Source organism: Bactrocera oleae, chromosome 2 (assembly GCF_042242935.1).
Source record: "Bactrocera oleae isolate idBacOlea1 chromosome 2, idBacOlea1, whole genome shotgun sequence".
In the NCBI taxonomy this organism is placed as follows: Eukaryota; Metazoa; Arthropoda; class Insecta; order Diptera; family Tephritidae; genus Bactrocera; species Bactrocera oleae.
Window position 1 is genome coordinate 6,061,903 of NC_091536.1, and position 17,951 is coordinate 6,079,853.

Consider the following 17,951-nt stretch of genomic DNA (forward strand, 5'->3'; position numbering starts at 1 on the left):
GATCTATTATTATTTGTTCTTGTGAATCTAGTTTAGGGGCGCCAATACTTGATGGTCGTAGATACGAATATATTAGTCACGGCTCAGTAATCAAGAGTACTATCTTACTTAAAGAAAATATCGAATCTCAGGTATAAACTTTTGTCTAAAGAGTGGGTGGCGCCACGCCCACTATCCGATTTGCACAATGAGTTCTATACAGCCCTCTCCTGGCAGCTGATGTATTTAATTAGTGAGTGGTCGTACTTTTATTAGTTTTCAACCTTTTCACAGTGAATGATGATGAGCTAGAAATACTTGTTCTTAGGAAGTTTCGTCGATTTAGCTTTAGTGGCTTCACCCACTTTTTAAAAATTTTCAATTCACAGATGCCACTCCCAATTTCGATACTCTGTAACAAATTATAGTTTTGTATTATAATTTGTTTCTTAGTTATAGTCCTTTAGAATTTTTAGATTGACGGCATTTGGTGAGCGTGGAAATAGTTCGAATCCATCTATGTATATATGTTACAATACCAACCTCCCTTGAGTACTACGGCATAAATGGAATGTATGTTTATATTTACATATATATGTATATGTACTTGTATATATATAAATATATATTAGTCCATTGACTTTTAAAAGAAAATGTACGCCAAAAGTTACTAATTAGTCAAATCGACGACAAATAGGTTATCGTAAATCTAATAATATCAAACTTTGATTTATTTACTGTAATCTCTATTTGCATTTTTACAATAACAACATTTGTCCCCATTACTAGGGTAATACATATTTATAGTGACTTTTATTTATCTCGTTTTTACACCGTAAACGACCCGGTTAGGTATTGTTGTTATTGCACGCGTGTTGCTTTGCTGTTTTTGTTATTCTCGGTTGCAACAGCACAAAATATACGCATGCGGCATGCCACATACGAATACTTTATGGCATACTTATGAGTATCAACATGCAAAATATGACTGCACAGCTGCAAAACTCCAATACTCTCAATCTTTAAGACTTTTTACAATACATACATATATAAGAGCTTTTGTAGCGTTTGTGTGAATGCAACATGTTGCATGCAACCGCAAAGTAACTCAATTGATATTTTTCATATCCGCAAATATGTATATTATCGTGGTTAAACCGAAAATGCACCCTGGTGGAAAAAAACGCAAGGCGCTAGTTCTACGAATAAAACTAATATTAATAGCTACGCTAGATGGCGCTGCTGTTGAAAGTTGTGGTAGAAACGTGTACGCTTTCTGCTTGTACAATTTGAGATGTGGCTATGTTGTTGTTATTATTGTAAATTGTTCATACCCGAAATAGTGTTGGGAATGCTGCTTAGATGACTGTTATTTGCCGGATGTAATTCTAGTTCCTTTCCGATTACGTGCTCCCGTCTATCGTGGAACATGTCTTCATCAAGTGTGCACCCGACGCGTACAACTTTAACGGCTGGACTCTTTATTACGAATCTTCCCGAAGATGCGGGTTTAAGAATTGCAACCCGAGATGTCCGCTATTTTAGGGGTTAGTCAGCACTTCGCTTCAACGGTATATTTAGGATAATTTCTCTACCGGGAACGTTAGTTATTAAAATTAAGAAAACAAACGAAACGGAATCTAGTAATAAAAATTGTTGCCACAGCAACAACAACAATATAATGCACCCATATACTGCCAGTATTTTTATAAGATTTTTTTTATTTGCGGTTGCAGCGGTCAGAGGTGCTAACGAAGGCGGCTACTGTGTTAGCACTGCACTTATTGTCGCTACTGTTGACGCCCGCTGCAGCTGTTGTTGCTTCTCTCTTTGCCATAGCTGCGGTTTGCCATCACATTTGATACTCTGTTGACATAGTTTCGTCCGAAAGTATCTTGTGGCAATGTCAAGCGCAAGTTCAATAACAAAAAACAAATACAACAAGTAAGGAAGTTCAAAGTTCGGTTTTAACCGAACATTTTATACTCTCGCAACTTGCAAGGATCAAAACCTGGGAAATTACTTTAGGTGTTGGCAAAATTGTATATTAAAGGAAGTATTAATTCGATCCAACCCACTTTATACACAACAATATACTATTATCGAGGGTTTCAATATTAATATTAGAGTTCTTTTACATATAAATCTTCATATTAACCCGTAACAAGAGAGGAATTTGTGAATAAATGAATATATATATAATACAAATATATCAAATTCAATCAATATTATTAGGTTTGGCTTTACAAAGTAGTTTGCACAGTGTATTGAGGGGAAATGCCGAACACATTTGCTTACTTTGATAGCTGATTTGACAGTTACAGTGTATCTCACAGTACTAGTTTCTTTATGGTAAGGGTAATAAACACCCTTGGTTTAATTAAATTAATACACTTATTGTCTGAGATTTTAAAGATATTCATACCGACATAAATCAGTATATCTCTTATATGGGTTCTAGAGGAAGATCCTAACTGATGGTGTATTTTTTGGATAAGCTACAAACTGAAATCAAAGTATTTGGTTGAGAGTTTCTATGGGATGGGATTTTGGCTTTATGGGTATGACTATTCCATGTCACTTAATATTTTTAAGAAAACGTGACAGATGTGATATTAACTAGCTAGAGGAACGAAAATAAATTGACTGGACATTTGTTGGTCACCAGTAGACATTCCATCCTAGTTCATAGAGTTGTCACAGATAATACAAGAATGTATTCTGACTCGTAACAGTTTATTTACAATTAGTACCTCTTTGTTGAAAATTTATAATTCATGAATCGTAAATAAAAAAATTTAATTCCGAACAATGCATGATTCCTAACTTTTAATACTTAATCTAATGACCAACAACTCGCCAAAATGATGAATACCTGACACTTTCAACATCTTGAGTTCACGCAATTTAGAAACATGTCACCAACATAAAAAATTTGCGGCCAACTCCCAATGAATTCATAACGACCAAACTACACGAACGACCCAACGATTATACGCGATGAATGGAGGTGGTGGCACATGCACCCAGCGAGTTTATGTATGAGTTTGTAACTACACTACAAGCTTTGATGGTCGTCTAGCCACTGTCAATGCGCTCCGCTTGTCTTACTGTCTCTCTCTTCGAGTGTACTTTACGATTATGTGTACTGGAAGTGGCACAACAACAAAAACTGTTCATAAATACATGGATGCGGGAAATAGTTTGAACTGCAAAAAAGGAAAACTCACACCAGCAGCAATGGAGGTTGAGATTTAATGGCGGCAATGGCAGCGCGCCTATGTCATTGTAATCGTTTGAATTTTTATTATTTTTCTTCATTTGCACCATGACAATGTCACTTCAACTTCGTATGCCTCCCACACCGATTTCCTTCTTTTATAAAGGGTTCTTCGACGAGAATGTCTTGCTGTTAGGCTTTTGTGATGACCATGTTGTTTCTTAATACCGAACCATTGAATTGAATGAAAGAACTGTAATAGAAGTATGTTTGAAGGATATGCAGTACAGTGATCTCTCTTGATTTTTGCTCATAAAAAAGCCATGCTGATATTTAAATAGATGGTTGTACCGTGTTCTAATCCAAGGGCATAAATTGAAACTACCATTTTCTGACACAAGGTGAAATGGTGGTGTTTCAATCCGCTATAACGGAGTCACCAAAAGTGTGACCGAAGACGACCGAAGAGGCGATAAACACTCAAATAAGTGTCAAAGATTATAAGCTTTGCGGATTAGATAGAGTTCTCTATGTCTCGCTAAATATGTTCAGTATTTACCTCCGGTTGTCTAATGTTTAGGATACAACAGGAATTTAGCTTTTGGAATTTCCATAAACTTGCAGATAACCAGTTTGGTTGGACAAGTTCTATGGTGGATGTAATCAGTACCATAATAATGTGGTCTGCTGTCAGAAGTCATTATTTTCTCAAGGTCCTAAAAAATATACGAAGATGTTAACTAGTCCACGAAATGGGTTATTCAGAAATTATAAACAGTTGAAATACATCGGCGTCTACAGCAAAAGCACGTGGTCTTCAAGAATAGTTATGATTACAGAGAAAATCTCTTCGCGAGAACCAACAGACGAAACAGCATAACCGAAATACTAACTAAATACTTAATCAGTGAATCCAAAAGGGGCAACATTGGAGAAAGAGTAGACTTTACTTCATTTTACACTGGCTTAGATTTTGTTGTTGGCCGTAGTTAAATGGTCTTCGTGGGAATATTTTACACATTGTGATTTGTCCATATTATGTATTCAACATAAAGATAATGAGGCTAATTTCTGTGAAACGATAATACCCGACGCTTTTTATTCTATATAAACTAGAATAACGTCTGGTTCTAACGTACATGAAAATTTGAGGTTATGTTCCTGGAAGCTGAAACGTGAATTTATCAAACATCGACGTATATTTTGAATAAAACTACAACATATTAAAAGTGCATTAGAACCACCTCCGAATAAATTAAATTGCGGCTTAGTTCCATTTGCATATCGTACGCTACTTATTGTAGCACCCGTTAATGTCAACAGTAATTTTAGTTTTTGTGTTGCCTCACTCGCAAATTACCATCATTATTTTAATTCTTATTTATAGACATGGCAATAGTTGCTTCCAACCTTAAATATCGAAGTGCAACAAAAAACAAGGTAACAACTACAATAGCAACAAACAACTTGCTGCCATGTGTACCAGACGTTGCATGCAACGGTTGCTGTAACATGCACAATGTTAATTTGCATTTCACAACATGGCAACCATGCCCTTCTGACGCCGCCACTCAAAAGCCGTAGCCCCAAGGGGCAATAACAAAACTATCAGTATTTATTTAGGTAATCACGTAAACATAGCACATAGTAATAAAATGCTTTACATGTGTGAGCGTGTGTGTGCGTGTGTGTTTGTACGCGTATCTCGGTTGAGATCCGGTTTCCAGCTTCATCTCGTTGTGTATGCCCACACAAGATTTTACTACGGGTATTTATGTGCGCGCCAGCCGCTGACCTACTTCCGGTTGTTGTAGCACAACTCAATTGTTCTTGTTTTTGCCGTCGCCGCTGTCACTGTTGTTATACCCGTTGTTATTGCTGCTTGTGTAATGCTTTTGCGCCAACGCAAAGTCCGCAGTGACGGCACCAAAGTTTCTGCAACATTTCGTGGCAGCTTAATCCTGTAGTCAACTTCGTTTGTACTCGTTTTAGGAGGGTTCGATATACTTGAGAAATCGATTCGGAAATATAGCAATAATTTACACAAATATTAAAGTCATATTTTTATGTTGCATGGATTTCTGAGGCGAGATGACTCGGATGCTGTTGCTGTTGTAAAAAAAATATTCTATTAGTAGTTGAGTTAATGAAACTAGCAGTAAATATTTACTGCATTATCTCGACACATTGGTGTAATCGATTATTAGCTCGTGTGATAGATCGAATTGTTTGGAAAAGTTTTCTAACCTCGGTAAGAAGTTCTAATGCTCCGAGTATAATTAAAACAAGTAAGGAAGCGCAAAGTTCTGATGTAACCGAACATTTCGTACTTTTGCAACTTGCAAGGAACACAGGCGGATGAACATCTTCAGGTTTTGGCAAAACTTTATATCGAATTAAGGAAAGTATCGCCGTGATTCAATCATTTAAGGCAAGAGGATACACTGTTATAAGAAAAAGATTCATTCTGAATTTCATTAAGATTTCTTACATATTGACCGATAGATGTGGAAGAAATAAACCGGAGCTTCGAAAATATTTATGTGAGGTATTTGGGGGAAGTGTTGATCTGCTTTTACCCATTTTTGGCACAAGTTATAGTTCGAATCCGAAATATTTAGACATAAGATGAAATACCTTGAGGGCACTATTTGTGCACAGTTTTAACTGATAACTTTATTGACGTTTGGTTTGTATACTATAAAGTGAAATATTCAGAAGAAATGTTTGGGTTACGTCACGCACCTAATTTCGACGATGCCACGCCCCTAGTCCAATTTTCACGCCAGATCCTTAAAAGTGATTTTCTACCATTCTGGTTGTGAAATTTAATGTTTGCGGCTCATTTGTTCAGTGAGTTATTGTACTTTTAGTAGTTTTCAACATAACCGTTATATGGGGAGTGGGCGTTGTTAATATCCTATATATACCACCCATTTTCACAGAATTTAAAGAAGTGTAAAGAAGATCATTTATATATATATAATTCTATATCTATCTCGATTAGTTCTAGGTGCTACATACAAAAAAAATGAGGCTTACAGGTATTCTTAGTAAACATTGCAAAAAACAACAGATCTTTCTCATATATAATATTTAAATCTATATTGCAATAATATATTTTCCGGGGTTCTTCTGATTTTTTTAGGTTAATTCTAAAAATTCGAAGCGAACTCATAATTTTTGGATATACGATTACAGATGTGACATATTGACCAGTGGATTTTAATTTTACCAAAGAACAATTAATTAAACGAACTGTTGTAAAACTAAGCCGAATATAATGTAGATCTCGCAAAGACATTTGAAAAATTAGATGAAAAAATGGGAGGGTTTTTGAATATGTTAAATAAAAGTAAACAATACTTGTAATTGAGAGACACACTTCCCTCCTTTAAGCTATCGCCACATCTTACTTCTAATATACACATTTGCTCCAGCTATCAAAAAAATACTCATCTCTTTAATCTGGATAGAGCCAAAACCTAACAGGACAATAAACGTTAAAGTATGAAATACAGTGCCTACTAGAAAGTTTAAGCAGTAAACTGACGTGCGTAATTGCTCAAGAGCCAACTAAATCATAAGAAGCTCGATTTTTAACATAGGTGTAAAGGTCTTTACCAAGCACCCGAACCCAATGGCAATCGACTATAAACTTCTAAGGAAACCCTGTGTCTCCCGTAGCACTCTGTTTATCAAATTTGAGCAGCAGCTTTAATATCAATGACACCGCCAGCTTTATTGTAAGAGCTTGATCCTGGCTCGTAAGTAATATCAAGTGTTCCTTAGTGCTTGAACAACGCAGAATATTATTTCTCATCTGCCATTCTAAAATGAATCTCTTGACAATCTGTGGCGAATATCATATTGTACATATCAATTCCATATTGTTATCTTGAGCGTTGAAACTTTCCCCTACGCAAAGGAAAAATAATCTTAATCTTTCCAATGAATATAATGCTAAACGGAATTGATATTTCCAGTGATTAATTTTATCGACATAACCAATTGCTTTTCCTCTAACGATAAAATAAAAGATACAAAATAACATAGGCTATCGAGAGAGCGGAACAAACTTTCGCTGTACGTGCATGTGAATTCCCCGTCTTAAACTTCGAGCAGCCCTCTAAACATCCAACCACATACTGGCAGATAATGTTGGAGTGTGTATGTCATAAAACATTCCTCAAATGCACGTTATTTTTGTTCAAATGCAGTTTTATTTGTTCAAGGAATTATATACATGCATATGTTTCTAAATACCAGTCATTTGATTTCATGATATCATACAATCAATAATTGAAGTTAGCACATTGTATTAGGGCGCCTCAATAAGCTTAAGCAAAATAGAAAATTACTTTCATAATATTTTTTTATTCCCGTTCGTTCATCTAGATGTCTTAAGTTGTGAGATGAAAGCATCATTTGACCTTGATCTCGCAAAAATGGGACAGTTAAGAAGGAAAGATTTAGTTGTTTCTCCTTATCTTCTCCCATGAACTCTACTACGGCAAGATTTTTAACCCAATCTCGTGGATACCTATCATAATAGGGGAAGACAAACCTTACTGACGGTGAAAATATCACTAAACTTCTTACGCTTTAACTCGAGTGAGAAAGATTTTACAATTGCCTTAATGTTATTCTCGTATACCAAAGCAAAGAAGCGGGACTTTGAAATATTACTATTATTCTGTTTATGAGAGTGACCTTCTATCTTCTTATGTCCAAGAATAGAAGATTTCATTCCGCGAACTTATTCTAAATAAGGTAATAAGTAGCTCCTTCTCGGACGACCAAATTTTTTATATGCTTTCATGCTCTTACCACCCTCGCATGGACGAACATATTCTTGTACATGAGTTTTATTGTTTACGAAAGAAAATAATTATTCCCACGTACATAAGTACATATGGTAAATATCCCTCTGGTGGGAAAAAATGCGGAGTCATATATGTGCTTTGTAAAGATTTGCGCCAAAAGAATTAATTATATAAATAAACTATGTAAATAAGCAATAAAGGTTTACATATAGATATATACATGCATATATGAAAGCTATCTACACAATACAAAAAGTTCTGTATAAAAGCGGGACAACATTGACCTAACTGTCTGTCTTTCAAGTCCTTTGAAGCAGCGCTTAAACATGTTCTATCAGCTGATACGTGTAGTGTGTTTCGTCAGTTCTTGGCGTTTGGTAGTGACTAACGCAAATTTTCAACATAACTTCGAGCACTTTTCGGTTTTGCAAAACAACACCGCGAACTTCTCGCGTGGCATCAGAGTACTCATTGAACGCATACAAATCGAGGGTTCATTTGTTAGTTACTTTCTGCTAAGGAAGCATCCAGCCGATTGTGTGAATGAACAATTACCGATAAATTTCGACTTACCATTCATGCAGCTGAACAAGAGTGGACATTCGTATGTACGAGGCACTGGCAGTAGTGTCTTATTGGCAATACTATGTCTTCGACAACTCACCGATAAAGATATTGTGTTGAAATTCTCTGGAGATTTGCGGCACATACGCACTAGACGTATTCTGGTTATACACAATAGAAATTTGGCGCAGAGTACAAACTCCGAAATCGAGACGTTTTTCCGTAATTGCATGCAAGTCAAGTTTCTGCACGTTATACTTGTACATCGCGATTTCGCTGAGACAAACATCTTTCACTCATTTCATCAATTTCCCGACCTTCAATTGGAGACACGTGATCTACGTGCCACAACGCCAATCTATCCGAATCGCTTGGCAGATGTCTCCAAAAAGAAGTTACGCATACTGGTCGATCAAATAGAGCCGACTACCATGTTGTATGAGATCGGTGATAAACTTATTTTAGAAGGTTACATTGGTTACTTTATAAAGACGTTCGCTTTACGGTACAATTTTCAGCTTTGGCTGCCGGACGAATATGAGTCCACCAAAAAACATGTAATCTCTGTAGAGGAGATACGACAGGCGGCGCGCAATGACTCGATAGATGTGGGCGCGAGCTTATCGACACCCCAAAAGGAGACAAACTTACATGAGTACATCTATCCGGTTGAGTTTTTTCAGTGGGTAACCATGTTGCCGGTGGAGCCACAACTGGAAACTTATTATTTTTTCATCTCCATCTTTCCTCCCACCACTTTAATTTGTATATTTGTTATAACCTGGTGTTTATCCGTGGTCTATGTTGTACATTTGAAACTAAAGTGCCAAAATCTTCGTTGGAATCGCTCATTAATTTTGCTAGTTTTGATGCCGTGGGATCTTGACTTACTTCGTGGTTTACTGAATCAGTCAACCGCTATGCGCCTGAATTCCGCCACTCGACGTGTAATTTTCATACTAGTTTTTGCGTTCGGTGGTGCATTGAATAATTTTTTCTCCACCAAAATGGTGAACTGGTTAACTTTGCCGCCACACAAAAAACCAATTGAAACTTTTGAAGATGTTACTGAGCGCAACCTGCAGATACAGATCGCCGACTCGGATATAGCTGAGATTAAGTTCTATCGTGGAGAGACATTTTGGAAGAACAACGCTCACATCTTCAAAGTAGTGTGCATGTATGATGAGTTTCTTGAAAATATACGCAAGATGGATACACGTTATGGTTATTTGATAGACACCTTAACTTGGCCCATAGTCGAACAACGTCAAATGTACTTCAAACATCCGTTATTTCGATTTTCCGAAAGTCTTTACTACACGAAGGGCTCACTACTCAGCTTGCCGATAAGTGAGAATTCCATGTATAAAGATCTTCTGAGTGAATTCGTCTTGCGTTCACGTGAATCGGGCCTGTTAGATTATTGGTACAAAAGAACATTCTACACAATGGTCTCTATTGGTCGTTTCAATCTTACAGATCTCAGTACGAATCAGATACACGAAGTGTTAACTTTGAAGGAGTTCGAATGGGTTTGGATCGCGTATGCTGTTGGGGTTGGCTTGAGTGGTCTCGTTTTTATGTCAGAATTGTATTGGTGGTACAAATCCTAATTCATATTACCGTAGCAGTGATTTTTAAAAGTGATAAGTTCTAAAAATTGTATGAATATATTAATAATATGTTCAAAATAATGTCAAAGTTATATACATATGTACATTATAAGTGTAATAGGTTGACAAATAAATGGATTAGGAGTTATATAACAGAAAACTGAGCAGAATAGTCTATACCTATAATGTCCATTCTACTTTTCTAATTACAGCTTATAAACTTTTTCATAGCAGAAATAATCGGAAAAGTGTGCTATTGCCAGTCAAGGGTTGAACAATATTAAACTTCGACCAATTAAACTTAGTTATTCGGGCGGAATCCGAATCGAAAGAGGTATTAAATCTTTTAACCTGTACTTCAAGAAACCATTTCACGAAATATATTAGGAATTTTCTGTAAAGTTTTGTAACATCGAATAAAAATTCAACAAAACGAAGGAGTATAGAGCTTTAAGCTTAGATATTAAAGGATCAAAGTCCTGTAATGATAAACACAGGCATTACTTAAAAAATACTAACAAAGAAACAAAATAAAATAATCTAAGGCTGGTTTGGATAAAATTGATCTAGATCGTGAAAAAATGTCGGATCCAAAAAAATCATAGTATTCAAAAAAATGGATATATATGTTTTATTTCTAATAAAAAGGATTTAAAAAACGGAGGTGGTGCAGGCCATTACTGAAAGTCGAATTTAAATGAAATTTCCTCAGTAACCAAACTGGTCTCGAAAACAACAGCAAACTGTTCACTACTACATATACATAGATGTAGGTGCATGTGTATGTATATAAGTGTATGTTTGTGTGTGGTTTAGTTAAACAGTTACATGTTAAAGTCGCGTGAATTTTGGAGAGTGTGTGGCATGCCATGCAGTTGACGTAGAGCAATGCGGAGAACAACAGCAACAACGACAACAAAAGAGGATGTGAAATAGGTAGGAGAACAACAACAACATCAATAGCAGTAACAACAATAGCAATTAAGCAGTTAAGCAAGAACAATCGACGCTATTTGAAGTTTTCGGTGCTGCTGTCAGTCGCCAGCAGTGTAGAGCACAGATATTGACTTGGCTGACAGCAGTCGAGCAAAGCGCACCAGAAGAGCCCAGCAGCCAACAGTCAAGCCGGCAAGACGACCCAGCAATGAGTCTGCGCAATCAAGTGTTGTGGCGCATAACGGCCCGCCTTGCGGAGCCCGCAAATGAAGTTTACATCCTGCAACAAACACACATACCGTTTCTTTCTTCTTATTTTAAATTTATAAATATGTATGTGTATACATATTTATATGTGCTTCGTCGGCACAAGAATTTGGTTTTGTAACGTTTTGTACGTAGCGCTTATTGGCGCGGCAGCGACGGCGACTGAGCAGCAGCATATCGAATCGTAACGCATCACATCGCATTACGCGTATATAACGGTGAATTGTCGAAAAATCACCTCCGTACTGGATTGGCTCTTTGTTTGTGTGCCCCTGTGCTTATAATTATTTTTGCTGTTTTAACTCGCCGTCTTTAGTGATTTGTTGCGCAGCTTGTTGCTTCTTCAGTTGCTGGCTGCTTTATTTTGTGCTCGCTCTTATTGTTGTTATTACTTGATTAAAGTTTTTTTTCCAATGGTGCGTAGGTATACTAGTTAGTCATTTGGATTTTCAGTACTATGTTTTTTCCCATAACTTTTTTATGCTCTCGCAACCTGTTGCTACAGAGTATAATAGTTTTGTTCACCTAACGGTTGTTTGTATCACCTAAAACTAATCGAGTTAGATATAGGGTTATGTACATATATATAATTGATCAGGATGAAGAGACGTGTTGAAATCCGGGTGACTGTCTGTCCGTCCGTCCGTCTGTGCAAGCTCTAACTTGAGTAAAAATTGAGATATCTTTATGAAACTTGGTTGACATGTTTCAAGACACAACAAGATTCAAGACTCTTATTTGGTACACAGGATCACATTAGGGAGGGGCATCTGCAGTTAAAATTTTTTTTAAAGTGGGCGTGTTCCCGCCCCTAGTAGGTTTAATGTGCATATCTCCTAAGCCGCTAATGCTATAATAACAAAATTCACTGGAAGCAAATTTTTTTAGAACCTCTACCTACAGTGTGAAAATGGGTGAAATCGGGTGGCAACTGCGCCCACTCCCCATATAACGGTACTGTTAAAAACTACTAAAAGCGCGATAAATCAAGCACTAAACACGCCAGAAACATTAAATTTTATCTCTGGGATGGTATGAGATGACTTAATAGGAACCGTGTTCAAAATTAGACAGTGGGCGTGGCACAGCCCATTTTTAGGTGAAAACCCATATCTTGAGATCTGCTTAACCGATTTCACCCAAATATTTCTATGTCATAGTGCGAAAATGGGCGAAATCGGATTACAACCACGCCTACTTCCCATATAACACCATTTTAAATTCCATCTGATTCTTTCACTTTCCACTATGCAAATCAGGCAACAATGACTGTATCGGGATAAAACTTTGCGTGAATAATGCGATTAAAGTATGCCACCTTGTGGCCAAAAATTGTCTAAATCGAACCAAAACTGTTCAAGCCCCTAAGTACTAAATATGTGGACCCCAGTGCCTATAGTTGACCTTCTACCGAAAATATCAGTCAATCCACAAAGAAATCTCAAACGAGTATACTATTTGACTTTGCGAGAGTATAAAATGTTCGGTTACATCCGAACTTAGCCCTTCCTTACTTGCTTTTTTTTTAATATATGTATTTAAGCATTTCTGGTTCTGTGACGATGTTCCTGAAATATTTAGTTACTTCCATACACTTGTGCTTAATTAGTGGGTTTTCAGTCTGCGTTATGCATATTTTAGCTAAAAGATGTGTGGTATTTTTATTGTTATTTAATGCGTGTTTAGATTTTTATAAATATGCACTATATTTTGCATGTTTTTACATTTAGATCAATTTATTTAGTGTAGTTTTGGAAAGTTGACCGCTCTAAGCCGATCTATATGCTAAATCAGTTCACATATTACACATTTTGTATCCAAACTTCAATCCTAAAGCGTATTCTCAGCTTATTATTATTTTTCATTAGTCATTTTTATTTTAATTCAGGTGGCAACTACGTAAAATTAACACTTTACATAAGGTTTTCTGTAATAATAAAGCTTAGATACCAAAAAGGAAAAACAATTTTGTTTGCTTTTTAAATATTAGTGATTTGGCATTTTAAAATATTTCAAGAATAAAACCGCACTAAAAATTCTGTATAAATCAGTACTTTGAATAGTATCCACAGCAATGCCCTGCTCCGTATTACAAAGCGTTTCGAAATGACGACGCACAAGGAAAATTTGTCAAACCTGCTGGTAAATTATATTTGAGATTTAAGTTTAGTATGGTTAAGTGTTGAGTAAAGAACTCAACATTGAACAACTTTTAAAAATCGTGGAAATTTATTTCAAAAAGTCACATTCAGTGCGCAAACACATTAACCGATTTTATAAATATTTAGCATCACGCCACCTCCTTGATTTCAAAACGATGTACCACAATTTTCTAATATTTTAACATAAGTAAAAGTCAGTAATAGCGTTAGAGCTTCATTTATTCGGTACCTGTAAACTTTAAAAAGGATAGTCCAATTTCAAAATGGGTGCATAGTTACCCCGAACTAAACAAGAAAAGCTTGAGAAGCTGCTCGACATGGGTGGCTCGAAAATTCCCCGAAAAGATGCGGCGATACACAAAAGGTTTTAACATCGGATTATACTCTTTTAGGACCCAAAGAGGTGATCTCGTGGCTGATAACCAGGCTTTACTGAATTTATGGAGACTTCTACAACTTGCTGAACGGCAGTTAATGTATTGTATAACAGCAGGAGATGGCAAACCCAATTCCTCAATTAATGACGATGGAATAGCTGTGTTCACCCCGATGGGTGGCCGGTCGAACTATTCAAATATGGCCGCGAAGACTTGCTATTTCCAGACTGTATAAGGAAGCAAAGCGTTTGAATCTGGTAATGAACATGAACAAGACGAAATATCTCCTGTCCATTAGTTGTTAAGTTATGGGATATTCGAGTATAAACCTAATTTGATACCTATTCATAGCCGATTTGCATGCTTTCAATTGTACTAAATTTATTTGTATACGCTGAACGATATATAAATAATCAGCATGACAAGGTGAGTCGATTTATCCATGTCCATTTGTCCGTACGTCTGTCTGTAAGCATATATGCGAACTAGTCAGTTAGTTTAAGCAGACTCATACAATCACAGCTCACTTCGAAACCATGTCGCCGGAGTAAGAAAGGATACATTTTTTTTGTTTGAAAATCAAGGCGGCCCTTTTCATTCCTGGTTTTTAAAACAAATCTACGTATCTTATAATTATTTTTTCTTTGTAAATTGCTCTGATTTATTAGTTTTTATATCATTACTGAGACCAATATCAGCTGCCTGTCTGCAATTTTTTAAATAAATGATAATAAAAGTATTTTAAATTCCGAATTTAATTTTTTCTCTCAAGGATGAACCAGACGGTAAGCTCGGAAATATTCTAAAAAACTATGTTGGAAATAGTTTAATCATTTTAACAACAATACCACTTTTAACAAATTAACAACAACAATAACCACTTTCCTTGAAACCCCCAACCACTGCTCTTCACGCATTTGTTCACGCCATTCACTATACACTTGTGGCTTTATAAATCGAAGAGTTCAAAAAATTAATTATCTATACATAGTATAAGTGAACATTTAAGTGTCAGAAAAAAATATTTAAGATACAAACTTTGCCAGGAAAAATTAACTAATGCGAATAGTATCTAGCGAAAAAAGTTCACTCGAGTGTTCGTAAGTGCTTCAACGAGCGACTTACATTTCCTCAATATGTCTTTCAGCTTCACGGCAAGTACGTTTGAATCTCTCAAGCACATAACTACATAAACGTTTAAAATTGTTTGTTTTATGTTAAAAAGCATAGGCGTAGTTTCGTATCAGAATGAGCATTGTGCAAACAATGAAACACTCGCTTCACTGTTCACAAACTTGAGCGAAAGCCTTTCAAAACAACTCAATTTTGTTTGATAAAAGTACACACACATACATATATACGTGCCGCAAAATAGAGTCAACAAGAACAAACCTTTTAACGTTATGCAGTTGCTAACGGCAAATAAGCCAAAAAGACATAAAAATGCAAACAAATTTCAAAAGACAATGCCACCAACAACAAAAGCAAAGGGTGAAGCGTGAACAACAAGAACAGTTAGAGCACTTTATTGTGTCCATGCAGAGATTTTTCAGCTTTAACTTTGGATTTATGTGTGTCAAATGGCAATCAAACACCCGAGCAAACAATGAGTACAATAAACATATCAATAAGGCATCTCACACACATACACCTACATACATACAGCAGTGTGTTGGAGTTGGCGTGCTATACAAGCCCTTTGTAGTGCGACTGCAACGCAACAAATGAGCACACAAGCAGAAAGAAAAGCAAACAGTAAGTGAATAATGGAAATAAAGAAAGAAAGGAAAAATATGAATATGAATTTGAGAGGTGACCGGTTGAAGCGACGTATGTCAAATGGCAATTGAATGCTTGAAGTGGTGTCAAATACTTGTAGAATCACATGTGTACATTTACATGAATACATACACATTTGTATACATACACACTTATATATAGGTAAACTGGTGCATACCCTGTAATAGAACAGAATCTATTTCGGAAAGTACAACAGTTGAGCTTTTTTGGTATGATATGGTCCAGACCATATCTAGTTATAACGAGATGATTTTTACCACTTAGAGATGGGACGTTGAATGCCCATTTATTTAAATTATATTTAATCATAGAGAATATTATATATACTTATACTTGTATATATCACCTTCAACACTCAAGAACCTAAGTCAAATTCAATTTTCCGTACTCTTGTTATAAGTCTCGGCTGGGGTGGCCTTCAGCGATTAGGTTTCGGCTAATTTTTGGAGCGCCATTCGCTAGAGTGTTGAACAAATTCGGCGTCACATTCGTAAACCCACGTCTCATCAACAGTATTGATGTGGTTGCTGAATGTAAGATCCTACTTTGTCATCTCTTTTGCGATCCCTACTCGATGTCGTTTTTGCAAAAGTTTTAGGTCCAAAACATTAACCAAAAGGTATTGAGTCGATTTTTAATGATACCGCATCCGCGATTCGATTGGAAGTACAAATATTCAAGCAAACTTTTTAACTTTTTTGTATTGATCTAGGGAAAATAATTTTTATCGATTTGGCTTGCACGCGGAGTTTTAATGGTTCAGTCCGGGCTAAATTATGCTAAATTATTATTTTTTTGGCCAGAATCTACTCAAAGGGTTAGCTTAGCCTCAAAGTTCTAAAAAAATATAAGCCTGGGTCTGCTCTTCGCAGTTACAGTTGCATCAGAACCTTTCCAATAATTTAAAGAAGAAAAAGTTTAGATCTAACAAGGGTCCGGGAAAATAATCGAACAACGAAGGTCATAGCTTAACACTTTGGTACACACACTAGTATTCCTAGCGCGACAAGGTTTCTCATAAAGTCCATTAGCCGTTCGAATATCCTCGAACAAGTCGTACTACCGTAAAAAGAGGAAACGAAGACTTATAGTCAACATTTTTTCCGTTTAGTGTTACCACTTGTTTGAAGAAATCTCAAAAAGTAAACAGTAAAAATATAATAATATGAATATCAAACTGACGGATTTTAATAGTAGTTTACTCTTAAACTTATTTTGAGGAATGGTTGACACTGTCTACAAAATTAAATGATAATATACATAAATAATATTAATGTCAAGGCGGAGGTGTAAAAGAATTTAAATTTTCAAAATAATTTGGAAGCGGCATGCCAATTATTTCAAAAATCTTATTCAACTACGTACATAAGATAAACAAGAAAAGACATTAACTTCGATTGCTTCTATAATACGCTTTACAAATGCAAGAACTTGATTTTGATTTGTATGGAGCTATACGCTGTAGTGATCCTATCTGAACAATCTCTTCAGACATTGAACTACTATACATGCTATAGTGGTCCGATATCGGCGGCTCCGCCAAATGAACAGCTTCTTGGAGATAAAAGAGTGTGTTGAAAATTTCAGATCGAGATATTTACTGCTTCCAAGCGTTTTTTATACTGGTTTGCCATCTAATATGAAATGTATTGATTAATTGATATATAATTAAAGATTTTTATTTATTCATATTCTTGGCGTGGAGGATGACGTGTTGCCAGCTATTTGCAAATTTTCACTGTTTAATAGAAAAAGTAGTATAATTTAAGTATACACATTTTTATGCCGGCTTTAACTACTAAAAAAAATTATTTAATTAAATTGATAAGATAAGTTGGATACTAAATATGAGTGCAAAACTTATTATTTGACGAAAACTTTTTATCACAGAATGTTGAGTATTATCTTCAAAGGTTGACACCATGTCTAAATCCGAGCTTAATGTTCGACAAAAGCCATACAAATAATCAAATACAGCTTTTACTTTTGATTTATATTGTCTTTTCTCTTCTTCTTAGTTATCCCGAAGTGTTTCAGTCAGCTGACAACGGAGAAGAGGTTTGGAGATTTCAAAAGGAGGGGAAGAACAGTACATTCTGTCTTCAAATTGAACAAAACAGTTATCCAAAAAGTGCTTCTATACTTTCTCACAACAACTACAACTATTTGCTATGTGGTTAAAGCACATCGGTACGTTGCCTTCA

General features: G+C 35.9%; 1 protein-coding gene across 1 annotated transcript; it reads left to right on the top strand.

Moving 5' to 3' along the window:
- The first annotated feature begins 8,351 nt into the window (after positions 1-8,351).
- On the top strand, positions 8,352-10,234 carry LOC106620581 (uncharacterized). Its single transcript, XM_014239120.3, has one exon. The coding sequence runs from the start codon at positions 8,352-8,354 to the stop codon at positions 10,203-10,205; it is 1,854 nt and encodes a 617-aa protein (XP_014094595.3). The 3' UTR covers positions 10,206-10,234.
- The last annotated feature ends 7,717 nt before the right edge of the window (positions 10,235-17,951 follow it).